The sequence below is a fragment of the Drosophila mauritiana genome, chromosome 3R (assembly GCF_004382145.1).
Source record: "Drosophila mauritiana strain mau12 chromosome 3R, ASM438214v1, whole genome shotgun sequence".
Taxonomy (NCBI): Eukaryota; Metazoa; Arthropoda; class Insecta; order Diptera; family Drosophilidae; genus Drosophila; species Drosophila mauritiana.
The window spans coordinates 12,416,134-12,435,566 of NC_046670.1; the positions used below are offsets into that span (position 1 = coordinate 12,416,134).

At 41.5% G+C, this 19,433-nt stretch overlaps 4 protein-coding genes across 5 annotated transcripts in view; 2 read left to right on the top strand and 2 right to left on the bottom strand.

Annotated features, from left to right (window-relative positions):
- Positions 1-773: 773 nt before the first annotated feature.
- On the bottom strand, positions 774-1,241 carry LOC117142502 (integumentary mucin C.1). The gene has a single exon (XM_033306538.1). It carries the CDS (start codon positions 1,239-1,241, stop codon positions 774-776), a length of 468 nt encoding a protein of 155 aa, XP_033162429.1.
- Positions 1,242-2,245: 1,004 nt separating this feature from the next.
- LOC117146029 (hepatoma-derived growth factor-related protein 2) lies at positions 2,246-2,719 on the bottom strand. Its single transcript, XM_033311960.1, has one exon. The coding sequence runs from the start codon at positions 2,717-2,719 to the stop codon at positions 2,246-2,248; it is 474 nt and encodes a 157-aa protein (XP_033167851.1).
- Positions 2,720-3,644: 925 nt separating this feature from the next.
- On the top strand, positions 3,645-4,641 carry LOC117144671. Of its 2 annotated transcripts, XM_033309991.1 has the most exons (4): positions 3,645-3,725; positions 3,782-3,820; positions 3,926-4,014; positions 4,080-4,636. In XM_033309991.1, the coding sequence occupies exons 1-4, from the start codon at positions 3,666-3,668 to the stop codon at positions 4,453-4,455; spliced, it is 564 nt and encodes a 187-aa protein (XP_033165882.1). In that variant the 5' UTR covers positions 3,645-3,665; the 3' UTR covers positions 4,456-4,636. The 2 variants fall into 2 exon arrangements, with proteins under 2 accessions (XP_033165882.1, XP_033165883.1); XM_033309992.1 differs by lacking the exon at positions 3,782-3,820 and having other exon boundaries at positions 3,653-3,725; positions 4,080-4,641.
- A 1,544-nt stretch (positions 4,642-6,185) lies between these two features.
- The window catches only part of LOC117142371 (cGMP-specific 3',5'-cyclic phosphodiesterase), a 43,584-nt gene continuing 30,336 nt past the window's right edge, over positions 6,186-19,433 (top strand). The window contains exons 1-2 of the mRNA XM_033306301.1: positions 6,186-6,289; positions 9,298-9,333. The gene's annotated coding sequence lies outside the window, so the exon portion shown is untranslated. The remainder of the gene's footprint in view (positions 6,290-9,297; positions 9,334-19,433) is intronic.

Here is a 19,433-nt window from a genome sequence, read left to right on the forward strand (position 1 = left end):
TTGCCTCCTGGGAAGCAGCTCAGCGGTGACTTGCACCGCCGACCCCACCGTCGCGGGATGCATCGACTGCACCATGACCTCTAGCACCAACAACGTGGAATGCTTAGCCGAGGCATCCAGCTCCAACGTCGATTGCAACGAGGATCCCTTGAACTCCGAATGTTTGGCTGGCGGTACCACTTTGAAGCCTCCCACCGGTAATGGCGGTCAGTGGACGTTTCCCTGGGAAAAGGTCAAAAAAGTGTTGTTCATTTTCAAATAGATTACAGCTTTGATTGTTAAATAAAACTGTGCGCTATTCCAAAAAGATCCATTTTAGTTGTAAACTGATTTTCCCAGTTCGTATTTAGTATTTGTGATTTTATGTTGTTGTTGTTTTTAGTATTGCTGAATTGTAGGGTATTGTTTAGGTAATAGGCCAGACTAATAGCATACTTTTTGGATGACGCTTTCTGAGTCGATTTGTATTACCCATTGTTTTATTAGATCAGACTTGTATTGTCGAATTGTAGATATATTGTAGATATTATTAAATTAAAAAGCTTAGTTTATCATTGGTTCTTATATAAATATAATTTTATATTTATATCTTCATGAAATATATTCCCATTCAAATGGGAAAATACCCATTTTTACATGTAATTTTATTTTAATAAAATCTAATCACTCATTTGGGTTTCTCAGTTTTTACAATAATAGACAAACGTTTGATTTAATTTTCAATTATTTTTATTCAATAAACAGTTATACAATTATAACCATTCTAACCATTTTTAACCAACTACTACGCGAACGTTTCCGCGCCTGCTCCTGGAGTTACCCTGCCTGTTGTTGTTGTTCCTGCGCCTGCGGTTGCGGTTCCTGTTGGTGTTGGTGGAGCGCCTGCCAGAGCGGCCGCCGGAGCTGGTGGAGCGGGGAGTGGTGTTGATCCGAATGCGACGGTTGACGGAGTAGCGCAGGTTGCTAACGCGGACGATCTTTCGGCTTCCGGTTCCGGTTGATGTCGTTGGAGCAGTGGTGGTGGTCGCAACAGTGGTCGTGGTTGGAGCCACTGTGGATGTGGTGCTTGTGGTGGTGGTGCCGGCGGCTGCCTCGGCCACGCACTCGGGATCGGATGGACTGGTGGTGCAGTCAATGCATCCAGTGACGGTGGGGTCGGCGGTGCAGGTGACCGCCTCGCTGCTCCTCAAAAGGCAGGCTGCCAGGACGAGGATGGCGGAGATGATAGTTGCTGCTCTCATAGTGGATTTGCTGATTGGATATTGTTGATTGATGGTGATGTCGGATTTTGGTTGGGCTTTTATAGTGGCCTGATCGAGGTCAAGGGGCGCTCTTCCTATTTAGCGATTTTCGCCAATATGTACGCAGCTGTTTCTATACGATCATAAAAATATTAAACATAGTTTGTTGCCAAATCGTAAACTATCGGCTGTGAATCCAAGTTGAGAAATGAACTAGTTTCACCTATTTACTCAAAAAAAGGAAACGAGTATATTTTTATTTAATCTGAATGAAGCCTAGTTCTACTTGCATTCATATTCAATCATATATGAGAAAACTCTCATCACATCGAAAGATATATGACTTAAAATTTGTCATATATAGCGAATTTTTTCCTCTGTGTATATGTGTTATTAGAAAAAGATGGCTTCTTCGTTAATAATTGTACTTGTTATACTATTTGTTATTGAATGTGTACCCACAAGATGATCAATGCCATCTGTGGATAGCTTCTTGCTTTTCGGTTGAAGGTAGTGTGTGTTTGTTGTACAAATAGTTTAAATGGGTTTAAAAAACTTATTAGAATAGAAATAGATTTGAATTTTAATTATGCCATAGATTTTCTTTATAACAACTACACAAAACAAATTTTATCATAGTAAAATATAAATTATGTAAGTCCTAAGTGAAGTTGGTAACTACGCAATAAAATAAATTCCCAAATAATAAATTATTATTATAATACATATATAAACTGTTTACAAATAACAGTCAATATATTCTGATAGCATGCACATCGTTTTCGTGATCTCACTAATAGAGTGTTAAAGTACCAATTATTTAAATAGCAACAAAGACATATTTTTTATTTTTAGAATAATATTTTTTCTCCTTTGTTTGAAATGTATTTCTAAACAGCGAACTCTTGAAAATGTCTTCGAACTATTTTTGTTGTTGGATGCTGAATATAGGTTTTATTTAGTATTTCTGTAATTTAATCAAAGCGTATGGGAATGTGTCGTCTCTAGCCCGATCGGTTTTGCCTCCTGCGCCTTTGGGCCCTCCTCCTCCTCTGGTCCCTCCTCCTTTGTGCACGCCTCCTTCTTTGAGCGCGCCTCCTGGCCGCCATCCTCCTCCTCCTTCTGGCAGCCGCGTTGTTTGAATTGGGTGAGGAGTCGCTGGGCGACGAGGAGTCGCTAGGTGGGCTGGTCGGAGCTGGAGTGACAGTGCCGCTCGGCGAAGTAGGCGTCGTAGATCCCGCCGGGGTCACATCGGAGCTTCCTCCTGTGGCGGGTGTCGTGGTATCTGTACCATCTGCGGGTTTCGTAGTGGTATTAGCAGCGGCCTCAGCCACGCACTCGGGATCGGTTGGATCGGTTGTGCAGTCGATGCATCCAGCGACGGTGGAGTCGGCGGTGCAGGTCACCGCTTCGCTGCTCCTCAAAAGGCAAGCGGCCAGGACAAGAACTCCTGATAGGATGATCGATGTTGCTCTCATTTTCAGATTGATGATGTCTTCCGGTGGTAGCACGGTCTTATATACCGCTGTGATGATTCCAGGTGACTTTCAAAACCAAAGAATATATGAAAATTTACCCAACTGGTGCTATCAAATTGTTGTTTCTTTATATCTATTGTACGTATTTTCTTTATATAATTGTACAAGAAGATGATAGCTATCCAATTGTTATGCGCTGGTGTGAACTGTTGTTGGACATATATACTTGTTCAATAAGTTTACTTTATACAAATGATTGCCAAATTTATTCAGCTGTTCGACTTTTGGCTTATTTCCCCAAGTTCTTCACTCAGAACTTACCCTGATCGGCGTAGTTATTAAAGCACGTGATTTCACAGAGATGTACCATCTTCAGAGTCCATTAAATATCTCATTCATTTTGGATTTGGATAAATGGTTCATATAGAACAGGTTAAAAGAAAAAATCTATGTTTTGGTATTTGTTCGATTACAATAATCCCCTCTTTTAGATTCATGGTCTTTTATGGCATACATTCGAAGGTTTTATTGTTATAATACATAATTAAATGCTAGTTTATGCAGCTTAACATTTGCCAGGCACAAAATAAATGCATTTAATTATTGTTATTGCTACCAGGCAGAAAGTTAATAACAGTCTTTTGCACTTTAAGGTCGCACTGGGTTAATTTCCCTGATTTGTGTGTAACAAAATTTTATTTGAGTACAAAATATGTTTAAATTTTAGATTCGCATGTAAGATTTACGAGCTTCTATGACTTCCCAATTGTTTGGTTGTTTTGTTTTATTTTATAATTATCATGACGTCACATCTTACATCCAAGCGAAGCGAGAACAATGAGCGTGAATATTTTAAATTCATATTTCACAATTAAACGTAGATGCGCTGACCAGCTCTGATTTTTCAGTTAGTTTCGCTTTTAGCCGATCAGCGAACGGTTGAGCCATGGATTTATTTAGCTGTTTGCTGCTGTGCCTGGGAATTATTTCATTACCCAATGTGGTGGTAAGCACTTTGTGTAAATTGTTTTTAGGACCAATAATTTTTTAATGAATTTTCAGTTTACGATTTGCATTCCGCCCAATCACTGCATTGAAGATGTGAGTATGATAATGGTGTATTTAAAAACACTTTTTAACTTGAACTACAAAAATCTATAGTTTCTAGTGCTCCTGTTTAAACACACTTTATTTTCTGTCCCACAGATGGAGGATAGCGATGCGAAAGAGCGTTTCGACTATGTACTTGGCAAATATGAGGAGGTGGACATGAAAATTCCCGGAAAACCAGTTGGGTGAGATGAACTTTAGCGCGTGTTTGGTGTTCCGCTAATTGGCTTTTCATTTCCACCGCCGGCAGTTTGCATGGGAAAGTGGTTACGCATGGCGAGGCGGAGGAGCAGCACTTGGTGTTCCAGTACATGGACAATACGCTGCATGACATCATCCAGACGTGTGCGTTTGTGGTAAAGCGGAATCCCGGTGAGTGCGAGAACATCCGCACCTACTGCTCGGCCTTTTTGAGCCGCCTGCCACGCCCCCTGCTGGAGCGCCAGCCCATCAACGTGTGTGACGATGGGACGCGGGTGGCGGAGGACGAGCCGGAAACGGAAGCGGAAGACAACCCGGATGCAGATGCTCAGGGGGAGGCTGATCCGCAGCAGGAGCAGGGAGTTGGTCAAGCGGAGACCACAACAGCGGAGCCGGCCAGCTCCAAATTAAGTGAATTTTACTGAGTGGGGTGCAATGCCATCCTGCGGTTTGCTCATTCATCTCGACATTTAACTGGCAATTAAACGCACAATTCTAAAATAAGTGCGTAAGTAAGTGCAATTGAGATTAATTTTCTTTGACATTCAATTATCCGTTTTAAATCTCCCATGTTTCATGTTTTCAGTATTAAAAACTATATTATACAAATAAGGCAATTGCATTGCGTATACGACTTGTTGGTTTGCTGTAGTTTTTGTTTTAAACTTTTGTTTGTACTTAAATTTATATTTATTTGGGAAGTATTTGGTTTTTTTAATGAATACATTTTTATTCTGTTTACTTACATAATTAAATACTTAATGAAATTAATGAGCCTTACAGAAAATGAACGGTTTTTGAAAAAAAATCAAAGCATCATATATTTTATTTCGAAATAAAATATTAAAATATTATCTATAATCCAGGAACTTCAAAACGAAGAATTTTATCAATAGCGTTAGCCTATTGAATACAAATCAAACAGTCAGCGCCTAAAATTAGGCTTACTAACAATGTCTACTAACATTTCCCCTTGGCTACTCAATGTCACGGCTTCCCCAGATTGAGTTAGGAAGCTCTGACAGCAACAACTATGCGGCTTTTAGTTCAACAACTGACGGCCAAAAGACTAGACCAGGCCAAGTCCGGCGCCTGCGCCGATCCCACGCTGCACAGTGGGCGTATTACGGCAAATATACAAATTCAAGTTATTTAATTAAAATTGTTCCCTACCTATTACTACACTTTTTATAGCTATATGGATCAACCGCAGAAAGATTGCCAACCAAAACAAAATTGATTAATAACTAAATATTTTAAAAGTACTCAATAGAAAATTCTGTATAGTAACTAACTAGCCTGGCACTTAGTACTTTACTACCGAAGACTTAAAAAAACGCCAGCTTTTAATATTGAGCCACTGTACATGTGAGAGAGAAAACTCTCTTCACGACAGCAAGAGAGCGAGAGTCTTGCGCCAAATAACAGTAAACAAAGCCCAGCTGCTGCTGCTGGCGGTATAAATTCGGTTTTCAGTTGTTAACGGGGCGCCAAGGCGAACTGGAGCAGCGAAATCGGAGCGCCGGAGCAGGAACAAAAGCTCCAAATCGCTGCACACCCACAAATTTGGGAGAAGAATAGAGAAAGACCGAGCCAGAGAGATAGCTGGGCAGGCGGTGAGAGCACCTTAGTAGAGAGTTAGAGAGAGATTCTCCCCGAGATAGATTGTTATTTGTGTTTGGCGACAGTGACGGTCCGGTCCCGTGCCGCACAGAATTATCTGCTCAGTGCTAAAGTTGTACTCGTGCTGCGTAGCTCGTGCGGGCAAGGCCGTTTCTCGACACGCCCGCCCACCCACCGCCCCGCGCGCCCTCTGCCACGCCCCCAGCAGCTGGGAGCAGCAGCTGCTTTTCAGTAGTGAAGTGCGTGCGCGTTTCGCGGCAAACGAAAGTGCCGCCGGTTGTAAAACAGTCACAGGATAAAATCGAAATCAGTTCAGTTCGACTCTCAGCCCGCTTTTTGCATAATCCAAAACGTAATTCGAAGGGCGCAACTAAAAATGTATAGCGGCGCGTAAATATACTATTAGCTATTTACTTTGCCGTGCAATTTCCAGTCCAAATCGCAGCCCACCCCCTTTTATCAACGAAGCGCCAGTCGAGCCGTGTTATCAGCAAACGAAGCGCGACAAAAAAAAAAAAAAAAAAAAACACAGAAAAACGTACTAAAAAAGTAAAAAAGAAAGAAACAGCACAAAGTATATGGGAAACCAAAGTGAAAAGAAAATGCATTTGAGTGCGTGAGAGTGTGTGTGCTTAGGTGAGTATTAGCCGTACGATTGTGTGTGTTCGAGGGCCTCCGGCTCAGCTGAGTGCTGAGTAAACAAACAAAAACCAACCGAAGCCAAACACAGACCCCAGCACAAATACCACCGCAAATACCACCGCCACCAGCTAAATATATGGGTAGCCCCCACCCACCCACACACTCGCACGCAATTATTAGCGTTCCCCAAATCCCCCAGAAATGTGCGAATTATGAAATATTTTACCCTTGAATGTCATACGTATTAGAATTAGCGGCGGGGTGGCCAGCGAGCGTTACTTTTTAGCAAGTTTATAATACCCCGCCATGCGGTGAATGCTAGGGGTATGCCCAATTTCAGAAGCTCTAGAACCCATTCAAAATGAAGCTGAGACTAGGGCTCTGCTGAAAATTTGATAAACATGTGCCTTTGGATTTTACTACTGTATATTATTGTTCATGGGTTCAATAATGTATAACCTATTTATTTTTCTCCTATATTTTGTTAGAAATTCGAAAACTAGATCATACGAACAATATAATATTCATATCATACTATATATATCAATATCTTATTAGTTTGTTGCCAACCCAAAAGTATATTTGGTTCAAATTTGAGACAATATCCGCAAAGCTCAAGAATTAATGCATTTGCCCACATGTTGGACATTTACTATGCCATAATTTACAATGAGATTTTGTAGAAAACAATAAAGACTATTTCAGATTAGCACATTGTCTACAATTGCCTCAGGCTGAGGTAGTAATATTTACAGCAATTTTTGCATTGCACTGCAGAATGTAACAAATATTATTGCAAATGTTATATTTATAGGAATCTTGAGATAAACCTTTATTATATATTTTAATGTATTTGCAAGAAAAATAAAGTTTTGATATTCTTAAACGGATATCCAGAAGTCGGGACACTTAAAAATATAATTTAGATTTACTTTCGGGTCGTTCCATTGGGAATCAGAAAAGTAGGACCAACTCTGCGTGACCCCAAAAACTTTCCTGTGACGTGCGATTTGCCTAACGCAAATTATTCGAGTGCTGCTCCAACGCATTTTGCCACTTTTCACTTAGCGCGCGCAATTTTCTTCTCGGCCGCCCTTTTGGAGACCCGCCAAAGTGTCTGTGAAATCCATTAAGTTTTGTTTTCGTTTTTTATGAACAACATTGACTTTGTCAACGGTTCGTTCGCCAACATCCCGTGGACCCTCACGCACTTTTCCGAAGAGCAACTGAACTGAGCAAGTCTTTTATTTTATTTTAATGCCCTCTTCTTTTTGGCCACTCTCCGGCAGAATCCCCTTTGTGGATTTTTTTTACAAAAATGTTGTCAAAATTTATTGACTCACTTTCGTCCTTGTATTATCCGGCTTTATCCGTCTGCTGCTGTCTCTTTGTTGTCACACCAGCGAGCGTGACAAGTTATTTCAAAGTGAACAGGAGCTTTAAGGGTCATAAACTGGGCTTTTCACAACTTTCAAGAACTCCAATTAGGTTAATTATTGGTCTGGCACAGCTATATGTGAGTAGTATCTTTATGAAGGCCCATTGTTAGTTTATAAAGAAACTATTTAAAAAGTTCAAAGGTATTTTTTATGATTACATATTACAAATATGCTTCTAAAAGTATAGGTATATTAATTTAAACAAAATAACTCGAGTTAAAGGATAAACCTAATGGCTGAGATCCATTAACTTAGCAATTGTTTTTCGGTTACCTCTAATGGAGATCTGTATTAGCTAAATGCTCGAGGAGGATGTGAAGTAAATGGAGGAGCCGGCTAAAAGGTTCCACCTGTCTTTAGTGTCCTGCTCTTAATCTCGTGGGATTCCCCCTGTATTCTGTTTGTCTTTTTTTCTTGTGAAATGCGTATAAGGTTGGGGCCGCGCGGATTTATAGTATATGTAGTCCCGATTTTCCGTGGGACCGCTTATAAATAGTCCCCGTTCTCGGCGATTACCCTTCGCATGCAATTTACCCCGGCACTTGTTTGCCCATCTCGTTCTCTTTTGCCTCTTTAGGGCCGGGCACGTGCCTCTTACTTTGCGGGAAAACTGGAGCATTTTCGTCGGAAGCCCCAAGGCCCAAAACTTGCTCTCGGCCATGTTTATGGCGTCTGCCGTTGACTGACGTTCATTGGCTTTTGTGCGGATATTTGTTTTTGTTATTATTCCGCCATTCTCCGGCGTCCGTGTCCTTCGTCCTTCATCATTGGCCATAAAACGGTGTCTCCGAGCACATTTCGCTGGTCGCGTCGGCATCCAGCCATGTCTTAGTATACAGGACTCCATCTATCCGTTCATCCTTCCTCCATTTTTACAAGTTTATTTTGTTCCCGAAATTCTCTGGAATCCTTTGCATTTCATCCTATTGTTTGTTATCGCTCTGGACTTCCTCATCCTTTTTTACTCGTCTCTCAGGGCTCCTACGTTTCTTCCATTTCCGACTTCATTTAATCAGCAATTCATTTATTTAAACGCCTTCGAGAAAATCATTTTTGTTTATTGATTGAAAGAGAGAAGGAAGGGTTTTAGTGGAGGGGTAAAGAGAGCAATCGCGAAGGACACGCCATCTGAGCTAAAACAGTCACTAATTCGATTTGTTGCTTTCAAAATTAGAACACAATTAGTTATAAATCCAAGTCTACTTAATTACATTTGGCGTCCACTTTGGACAATTTATGCTTTGCCCAATTAAGCTGACTTTTGTATTTGCTAGAATATACCCAATATTTATAGGCTTATTTGCAATAGATAATTTATTACACTAATAATGATAATATTAACAATTTTACAAGAAATCCAGTTTCTTTAAGATTAAGATACTTTATATGTGATAGATTTCCTTTTTATGGCAGCAACAAAGCTAACTAAATTCTTAAGCCTTAAATATGATAGTGATACATATTTATTGATATTTCCAACTTTGATTTATGACAACTTAAAAACTTTAAGAAGTTGCACAAAATTTGTTTGAAACTAATTAATTTTTCCCAATATCTTTGCAGTAAGAAGCTCGAAAAACTGGCGCAAAACATAAACTGGTAAGTCACGTTACGTATACGCAGCGTTGCCGTTTAAAATCGCTTACAAACTACGTAAACAAAATTTGGAAACAAAAAGGGAAGATGGAGTTCGATCTATTAATAGCTGGCCCAAAGGATAGTTGTAAACTTTTCCTCCAGCTGCGATTCTTTGCAAAAGACACTATCGAAGACGGATGACACGGGCACGCCCCCAATCGGTTTACTTACTTTTTCAGGGAAGACAGGGCATGCGATTTTTCTGCAGCTGTCGTCGGACTTTTAGCTGCCATTTGAGGAAAGAAACCACATTGGCGAAGAAAAAACAACATTCCCTGTAGAACGAAAAGTGGGGGGAAAACTTCACCGTTAGCCGTTTTGTGCGCCGCTTATCCGTCTTAGCCATTTTGAGTCCCGATTCAGCCGCCACTCGCCGATATTTTTCGCAAAGTTTTGGCCACGTTTACACGGTTTCCTTCTACCAATTCTTCCTTGGCCACTGTGGCTTTTTGCCGGAAATAACACACGAGTGCGGCGGCGATAAAGGTTGTCTGTGTGTGTGTGTGTGTGTGTGTTAGCCGAGTTCGCTTTCTGTCCGCTCCCATGGCGAAAATTATTGTCTAAGGTTGTGTCGCTGTCCCCACTAACGCATAAATTTGACTGTCGCACATATCCTGCGATTTCGTTTCGCTTTCTTCCCCGCTCTTTTCTCTGTGCTTCGCATATCCTGTTACTGCTTTTTGTGTGTTTTAGCCTTTGTTTTTTCTTGTATTGTTCGGAGCTTGCCTTTTAGTTTTTTTTCTACCGTTTATATGCTCTATTTTTGGACCTCAACACTTTTATTTTTGGCTGATACTTTTGTTCTCGCGTTTGTGGTGCAAAAAGCTGACTGTATTGTTTTTACATCTTACTGGTTGTGGGTCAAAACCGAATTGTTTGGAAATGCGAATTACCAATTAAAAGCTTGCGACTTTGCTTTGCTCTCGAGTTCGCTATCGATTATATAATAATAAACCTGACGGGCCACGTGGCGCCTGAACTTGCCACGTAATTATACTCTCATGTGGACGCAACTGCCGGTCGCTGGAACTCGTTATGGCCAGGAGGCAATTACGAGTAATTTTAATAACATAGATTACGCATACGCCCCGAGTGCCACTCGACGGTATCTGAAATAGGTCACTGCAGTGAGGACAATGGAAGTTGCGTTTATTGTTTAATATTTGTATGCCTAAATATTAAAATTTGAATTAGAATCGCAATTAATATTGATATGGGACCACCATCAATCATATTGACATATTGTTCGGGATTAACGTCAGCAATAAAGCTACAACTATTTGATATTCCATTTGTCAAACTGTGGAATTTAAAGTTCCGCAAGACATTCCACCCCAAAATGCTATGCGGCGGCAGGGACGTAAGCCGGTGGAAAAACAGGTTTTAATTAAACTGAGACTTGGGGTTAAGCTTGGAAACTGTTCACTTTGCAGCGAACACACTCACGCGTTCAAGCGGAGACTTAATTACTTAGCACGACTTTCGAGAGGACCCACGTAGTGATGGAAAACGGTTAGCCGCTTTTCAAGACACGCCCACACACACGGCGAAAAGTCCTTTCGGGAGCCCGGTGACCGAGCTGCGTCGGCATAATTAAATTATTCCACAACAATTGCCGCTGGAACAAGAGTCGCTCATTGAGTTAATTTGCGACAAGTCGAGGTGGCGATGGTGATGTCGACGATTTCGCTGCCGCCAAAGTTTCTGACTGTCCTTTGCTCTGACTGTTGGTCATTTGGCTGAACTTTACGCAGAAAAAGGATTAATTAGGATTAAAAGTGTGTCGAGTGGTTGACAAAAGCCCAGAACGGTTAGCCCTCGACGGCAAAAAGCCCAACGGTGGCCTCAACAAAAAAAAAAAAAACAAAAAAACGGGGGGAAAACTCGGAAGGAAAATAAAGTAAAGTAAAATACAAGTGGCTGGATGCTTTCTGACGGTTGGCGTAATCGTGCGGCATAAATAAAGTCAACCAGTTGGCCAACAATTTCAACTTGGCTGCTTGGCTGCCTGACGATGATTTCTCATTTTGTGCATGGCGCATTTAATTAACATAATTCGATATAATTCTGGATTTCGCACGCCGCCGGTTTCTGTTTGGCTCTTGCATTTAAATGAATTTAGCATAAATTACAATTTATTACACAGGCCCGATTAATTTCTGTTGTTTAGCATTTCGTATTCTTGGGCTGCTTGTGCATGTTGATCTTGCCAAATTTAATTGAATAACAATTTCGAAATTGGCTTATAACCCATTCACTCACCCCACCCGACCAACTCGTTCCAATGCTCAACTTGCTCGTCCCTTACCGAATTCAATTAAAACTAACAGCATTTATCGGTTTTCAATGCAATCAGTTTGGATGGGATTTCGTGTTAAAAGTCTTCACCTGACGATATCTGAGTGGCCAAGCTTTGAGTGCATGACAGAGCTGAAATTGAAATCAGTTTAATGGCAGTAAATAAATAAGTTAAGCTGTCGAATCCCCGGCCAGCTGCCCGTTCCCATTGAAAGTATTGATCCTATGTATGCACACATCTCGAAACTTTTTATGAATCAGTCATTTCGCTTTGAATGCCCCAACAATGCGTCGCTAATCTAATGAAATCATTTCCATTTTCATTTCCATATCCATTTTGCTGACATTAAAGTTTTAAACCCCTGAATGGCTTTGGTCAACCCTTTTGCGTTTTCGACCTTTTCCCAGAACTGCCAGTGATATTAGTTAATGCGCTGCTGCGGTCGTCCATGCGGAATTGTTATTATTTAAATGGCCTATTCATTCCGGTTCCCCTTTTTGCGGCTAAATAGTTTGCAGGGTAGCGTGGATGTTATAGCACCAACGGAAGCCTAATAATACGAACTATATTATAAAAAGTATAGGTACAACTTCAAGAAAACAATAGAATTCATAAGATAAATTTATTTTATTTTCATATTTCTGCTGCTTAAGTAGTTGTACTGGAGTTGCTAATAAGTATACTCCACGTTTTCGCATCCCTTCAATACTTTTCTTTTTAGGGTATCTAATCCGTTTATCCCGACTTAACATCAACTGCAGAACGCATTTGTTTGGCCAGCAAACTGAGTGGAAAAACTTTTAACTAAAACCCAAGTACCTACACACAAACATGTTGGCCCACATTGACGACGAGGATAACTGGGTGGAGGAGGCTGGAATACGAAACGCTGAATCCCACTAGGAAAGCTGAAAATTGTGAAGTGTAAGCAAGTTGTAAGATATGCAGGGGATAGGATTCGCATAGAAGGGTATTTCCAGCTTTTTAGCCACGGTTTCGGGCGGAAGAACACGACTGCCAAGTAAATTCACACGAATATATGAATATTTCATTTGGCAAATGTAACTAAATACAGACCACGACAGCCGCAGGACATGTCTCTCATCTTCGTTTCGCCATCAAATCTGCTAAAGGACATGTGTAAAGTGTCGATGTGGGTGTATGCTAGTGCTTGCCAACTGCGGCTTTGCAATTGAATGCGAGCGAGGGGCTGTTATTCCATCGTGGTCCTTGCTTCCTTCTGAGGTCTTGAGTCGAGTGGCTCTCCTTGGGTTGCCATAAACGCTCCACGCTGTTTATGCTAAAAATCTATGCCACATTAGTTCGTTGCCATCCAGGCACAAGTTTGTTGTCGTTCGTTTTGTTTCGAGGGTCATGTTCGGGCTGCCAACGTTGTTGCGCTTTTGTTTGGGCCATGTTCTTGGCTTTTTGTGCGGCGGTGAAGAGGGCTTGAGGTTGGCAGCGAGCGAAAAGGAAGCCGCCAGACAGACAGCCACACATTCAGTTAGTCAGGAAGGACAGGGGCAAATAAAGGGAAATGCACTCGGAAAAAAACGTTGAATTTCATCTTTGACATCATATTTTTCTATTCTTAAATATCTAGCGGAATGGAGAACACGGAAAAGTCCCAAAATTAAAATATCTTGTGAGGTGAATCTACGACATTTTAATTTATACAAATATATTCCATATTATATTATTTAAATTAGTGGGTTCTGTGAGTTTTTAAAAGTGCAGTCACAGATACGATTTCGTGACTCGGCAAGGCCACACAAATGGGACAAAAGAGCATCAGCGTAAGCGGCCATAAACATTCTCCTAACAACATGCAACAATGTTCACGTAATTATGCGCCCGAGTCCTTCTTGTCAGGAGAGCTCATGTTGATGCTTAACTCCGCTCGGTTTTATATCCCTGCTCAGGCAGGCCCTGCAGGCTGCAAGTTGCTCCGAGTTGAGTTATTATCTCCGCCCTTTGAGGACCTCTACGTGTGTGGGCGTATTATTTCTAACGCCCGAGCACCTGGAGCCAGGTACCACACATAACACTAACAGCTTGCCAACTCTGAGCTAATTAATAACCGTAATTAAGTTGACTTAATCTAAATGGCCGCTTTTGCATTCTCCTCTTGATAAAATGTGCCACAATGTGCGATTAATGTGGGCTATCAACTCGAACTTTCTGGGATCACTTAACAGTTCCCTAAAGCCAAAGTTAAAGCCACTGCGAAATGCAAATGCTGAAAATGGCAAGGAGCACTGAATGGAGAGATAGCAAAAGGTTTTTCAGCCCCATAAATCTGCGATGAGTATTCAAAGCGCCCACTGCAAAATCATGGCCCTGGGACTCTCGAGCAGGTCTACTCCTGGCTGCTGCACACGTTGCGTATGAGCAATTAAACGGAAACGCGACCCTTGTCACGTATGCGCCATGTGACACTAGTTCCTTGTGTTTAATTACAGTTTTTATGGCTTCAATGGACACGAAAACCGATTCGCGACCACATTAAACGGCTGAAGGGTCGCGACGAAGAGCAAAAACTGACTAACGTCCAGTTTTCCAAGGGACTGGGATAGGAAAACGGAGCATGCAATGGAAAGCAAATTAATTACTGCCGGAAAAGAGAAATGGAAATGTTGGATGGGGAAGTGGCGCCTGAAAGTATGCCTCATGTATTGGGCAAACTTTAAGGCACTGGGCAAGTTCACGGTGGTTTGAGGGAAGGAATATCTTATAAAAGTGAAAGAAATATTGCTTTTACTTGAGCACACAGCCCAACCACACACACACACACACCAACTCACACACGCACGGCAGTACACCCACGCACACCGAAACAAACATAAGCAACAATAAACGTGTGCATAAATTTCGTGTCGAGTTGCGATGTGCACGCAATACGGGGGGATGGGGGGCTAAAAAAAGGAATGGCGTCAGCCAACATTTGAATAGCACGCACACACGCATATGTCTCGACGGCATTTGGTACAGTGAACACCCGCTAAGCAAACAGGAAGTGTTCATAGCACGTTTCTCGAATGATTAGAAAGCTATTTAAATTGTTGGTTACTAACAATTATACAAATGTGAAAGCTCTATAATAATATTAAACCCAATTTTATTAACATGCCTGCATTATAAACAAATAAATCAGATTGCTCAAATGCTATGCCGGTTTCTGTTGCAAGTACCCCCTGTACGAGCTCAATAGTTGAATATTCTTTTTACGTGCCGTTGCCACCGTCACTGCTGTTTGCTTTTCCATTTTACTTTGCGCTTGTTATCGTCACTTCTGGATTCAATCAATCTTCCTTCTGCGGCCAGCAGCTCCAGCACGCACCGCCAGCTGAGTGCCACTCTCAGTCGGCTTGGGGCTGCCACGCGGCGTATGCGTAATGTGTTGATATTTGATACACATCTTGTCACTTTAAAGGGAGCTCGCTGGGATCCAGCGTCGCTTATTTCGGCCAGCCCTTTCCCCGGTGGACAAACAAGATACTAATCTATTAGCTGCTAATCGTTTATCCATATGTAAATTGACTGCCCAAAGGCCAGTCATCATGGGCCACAATCGACAATCACAAATATTTGGCTTGTGTAGGTGGAAGGAAGCCAGTGCTTGGACAAGGATAAGCTTCCATGCTTCCATTTCCCGCAATGTGTGTCAATGTTTGAACTGTAGTGCATACGATCGCATTGCAAGCCATTCATTTGAAATTTATAAGCATTTAATATTTCTTTTGGGGAAAAATAGAAAGAAATTTAAAGAATTCCCAACATAAATGGTATACGTTTTGAGCGGTTTTTTTTTCGCCGAAAGAAGGGGGAAAAATTCCACAAGCGTATCTGGTTGCCTATTCATGTTAGTGGCCAATAAAATTCCAAACGTCCCAACCACACATAATTCCGGCAATCAATCTGTGACCCGCCACAACATCAGAGGCATGGCGAATGGAACGTAAATCATAGAAATTGCACACACTCGTGCAAAATGTGCGAGCAGATTTTTCAAAGCATGCAATTTACTCGCCGTTTTTTAGTTCCACTAGACTATCGCAAAGTTATGCCGCAACGCAAGTTGCCTAATGGCCGAAATATAGAAAAACTAAGCTACTCAACAAATGGTGGGATTTTAATATTCATTTTTTGTATGGAAAGAGTCGGCGTCGTCCATAATGTATGCTATGAATTGTGAGCGCTCGTGGAGCATAAAAATTGAAATGCCAGCGCTGCCATACGCCATATAGAAGCAATTTCATTTCATTCATAGTTGATAATACCATCGAAGTGGTAGTGGAGCTGAGGGACTCGGCCTGGTCACATAAATAGTTGGCGTTGCGGTTGGCTGCTTGGCCGACTGGCCACCAGGGCGTATGAATAATATTTCTGCGACCATACGTAAGCAAATTCAGAACGCACCCAAGCCAGTGCAGTTGTATTTCTGGACTCTTTGTGACCGCAGTTAAGGGTTCTAGGAAGCAAGGGCTTTTCCTTAGAATTGATATTTTTAAACGCAGAATGGAAACATTGTAGTTTCTCTTTCCGGGAACCATCACACAGTTAGGTGCCCCAGTTGCCACCATTCGATTTCGAACGCCATCCGGCTTTGATTTCTGTGCCCGGGGGAATGCAAACATTGTCGGCATGCAAGAATAACATTTGCGAAATGCATGGCGAAAAACAAACGATTGGAAATTAGGAACATAGAAAACGCCGTTGGAGCATTGCTGGAAATGAAATCAATGTAAGGAACAATCAATTTAAAAGTTTGATGTATGTATATTCAACTGATTTTGCGACACGTTCTGCATTCTAATTGAGTTTTCTTATCGGGGCGCGGGCAGAATTTTCCATAAAATAGCATTTGTTGGGGTAGCGGAGACGCGCACAATAAATATGCAAAACGCAGACGATTCATATTTTTCAAAAGCAGAAGCCAGGAGAGCCGGACAGGAGCGAACTTCTGCCAGGATTCTCACACGCCGGAAAATGTGACAGAAGAGTGACAGCACTGTGGCATCTGATTGATATGCAGATGGTGCGTATACGTGTTCGAATACGTAGATATATTCCGCACTCCGGAAAAAAAGGAAGCCACTGTGAAGGGACAGAACTAACATAAACGCTTGACATGACAGCGGTTAAAGATAGTGAGACGGATGTGGCAAAATCAGCAAAGAGCCATCAAAAGAAACAGAAGCCGCTGATGGGGAAATTCATGTCAAGCACATGGCGATTTATGCAAAATTATGTAATGAACCCCACAGACACACTTCATTAAGAAGCCCACACCACTTTTAACCATTTAATTGAGGCGAATCACGCGCTCAAGCTCTAAAATCTGTGGAATGCGTCACTTGCGCATCTCATGCGTAAATTGTTTGGGCTGAAACTAGCCAGCATTTAGCACCCTTTCTCGCACCTCATATGATCATCATAAAAATAAATACAATCATGCTGAACATTTATCAAAAAACGTGCGCTTGTATAGTATAATTCAGAATTGGTACAACCAAGTGGGAAATGTTTGAACGCTTTTGCATCAAGTCAGCTCGAAAAATTCCGTATTCGTAATTTGCTCGGGGCCTTTGCGACTTGTGTAAAAAACAGTTTTGTCTGCTCAAGAACATGAAGGTATATAGCTACACGAATGAATAGAATCTACTGAATATGGTTTAGCTCTTGGGAATTTCTATGGATTTGTGAGCAGATATATTCATCTTGACATTGCTACAAAAATGGACTACGTGGTATTAATCTAATATAGTTTTTCTAGATATTATATGTAGCTATATGAAAGCAGTTATGCTTTAATATTTTGCTGTTTAAAATAGTTTGAATGTTATAGTATTGAAACTAATATTTCGTAGTTACAGTCGAAGTTTTAAGCACTGCAATTGACAATTTATAATACATAAACATAGGAGTTTATTTGGCAAATACAATCGTTACTCTGAGCCACTTTTCGAATGTCGTTAATCTTTCAGTCACTTCACCTACCTTCAGCTCACCTGTCGCCCTGGAAAACCCTGGTTATGTCCCTGCTCCCAAGTGAACTTATGGCTGATTGCCATTGCTATTGTTGCACCTCAGCCAAGGATGTCTGCGAGGGTGCCAGATTGCAACTTGTCCTGGATGAAATATTCGAGCTTTTTATTTCGGAGGCATTTGACAATTTATTTGCCAAACTTTGTAAGCGCGCTTTTGGCACAAATTGCTCTGATGTTCTGGCAATTCGTCAAACAAATTTGGCTCGCAGTCCGATGGAAATGTTTGGATGCCTCCAGTTGCACTCGGCTTACTGGCAGACGTATTCGAGGGGGCATTAACACATCAGTGTTAAATTTTAACGACCTATCCTGGCAGCTCTCGACGATGCGGTGAGAAGGGGGGAGGGGAGGAGGGGAAGTAGTGAGTGGTAGTGGGTGGTTTGCGGCCATAAAAGATGGCCGGAAGTTGTAAAATATCCGCCATGTGCGAGGATACGGAAAAGCGACATTTGTACGAAGCTCCGCGAGGGAAACCAGCTTGGTATCTGTTTGCCTACTGGCGCGGCCTTATAAAATTATATGCTCGAGCATCAAAATTTTTATCGCCCTTCGGTTTCGAGCAGAAATATAATGAAAACATTGCAAGCACCAAGACGGCTGCCCAAGTTTGCTTAGAGGTGCAGTTTATAGCGGTTGCCTTGGTCGCACGTACATCCACATCCACAACCACATCCGCATCATCATCATCTTCGGTTATCCGCAACGATGATTTAGAGTGGGTTGGTGCTGGCTTGACAGCCTCCTCCGTATCGATTTGGTCTGTTTGCCTGCATGTTTGTGTATTTGGCCTCCCTGCAATATTTATACAAGTTACATCCCGAATGTAAGTCACTTGCAGCTCGTTCCGTTTGGCAGACACCTGCAGGCTACGTGCTGGACTTTTGAATGCGGCAAACACTGACTTTTATTAAGTGTCATGGGAATGGCTAAGTTTTAGCTACATCTTTCTCTGCATTTATCTGACAGGTACAACATTCGTACTATTAATATTCTTTGCACTTTCCTCAACTCCTTGACAGAAGTAAATTAAAGAGATATTTCCGTCGCTTGAATCTCGCAGTAAATAGTTGAATAAATCATGAACCAGCCAAGTTATTCGTAAAAGCACAGCCATATATGGCAATGTGAATATGCATATTAGCACCGCCTCGTGGAAAACTAACTTAAAATGCAAATATTGCACAGTCTAAGGGAAAATGTAGAAACTAGGAACAAAATATACTATAAACATATAAAAATATTTTAAGAACACACGAGAACAAATTTAAATATTATTTCTTATATTTATAAAAATATGCATTTATTTTACAGTTCTTCTGTTATTTCGATTTTATGCCGCGTAGTTGAGTTTTTACTGTAGAAGGCACACTTGAGATGTGGAAAACACCTGCGCTGTCACTCCTGCATAAATGTGCATTAAATGGAGACTGAAAATCTCTTGCATTCCTCAAATATTCATAAGGCAAACATCTAGTAATAAAATGGAAACTCGCAGCTGCATTCCGAAAGCTTTGCACTTTGATGAGCTTGTCAGAGGTCCCTGGGGCGGAAAGTAACAGCTAAGAAGTGGCAAAAGGGCCAGAAGACGGGGCAGAGTCAGTGGGGAGAGCGGCAACCACGGTGGCCAAAGCAACCTCGAAATATCCATCAGCATCAACAAGTGAAGCTGCAATTGGGGTTTATTAAATTTTCCACCTTCAGCTGCATGCAAG

Excerpts from the sequence above, each read along its gene's own strand:
- LOC117144671 (XM_033309991.1), top strand. The coding sequence starts at position 3,666 with ATGGATTTATTTAGCTGTTTGCTGCTGTGCCTGGGAATTATTTCATTA. Across the intron at positions 3,726-3,781 it reads TTTCATTACCCAATGTGGTG|TTTACGATTTGCATTCCGCC; the intron begins GTAAGCACTTTG and ends ATGAATTTTCAG. Across the intron at positions 3,821-3,925 it reads CCAATCACTGCATTGAAGAT|ATGGAGGATAGCGATGCGAA; the intron begins GTGAGTATGATA and ends TCTGTCCCACAG.
- LOC117146029 (XM_033311960.1), bottom strand. The coding sequence starts at position 2,719 with ATGAGAGCAACATCGATCATCCTATCAGGAGTTCTTGTCCTGGCCGCT.
- LOC117142502 (XM_033306538.1), bottom strand. The coding sequence starts at position 1,241 with ATGAGAGCAGCAACTATCATCTCCGCCATCCTCGTCCTGGCAGCCTGC.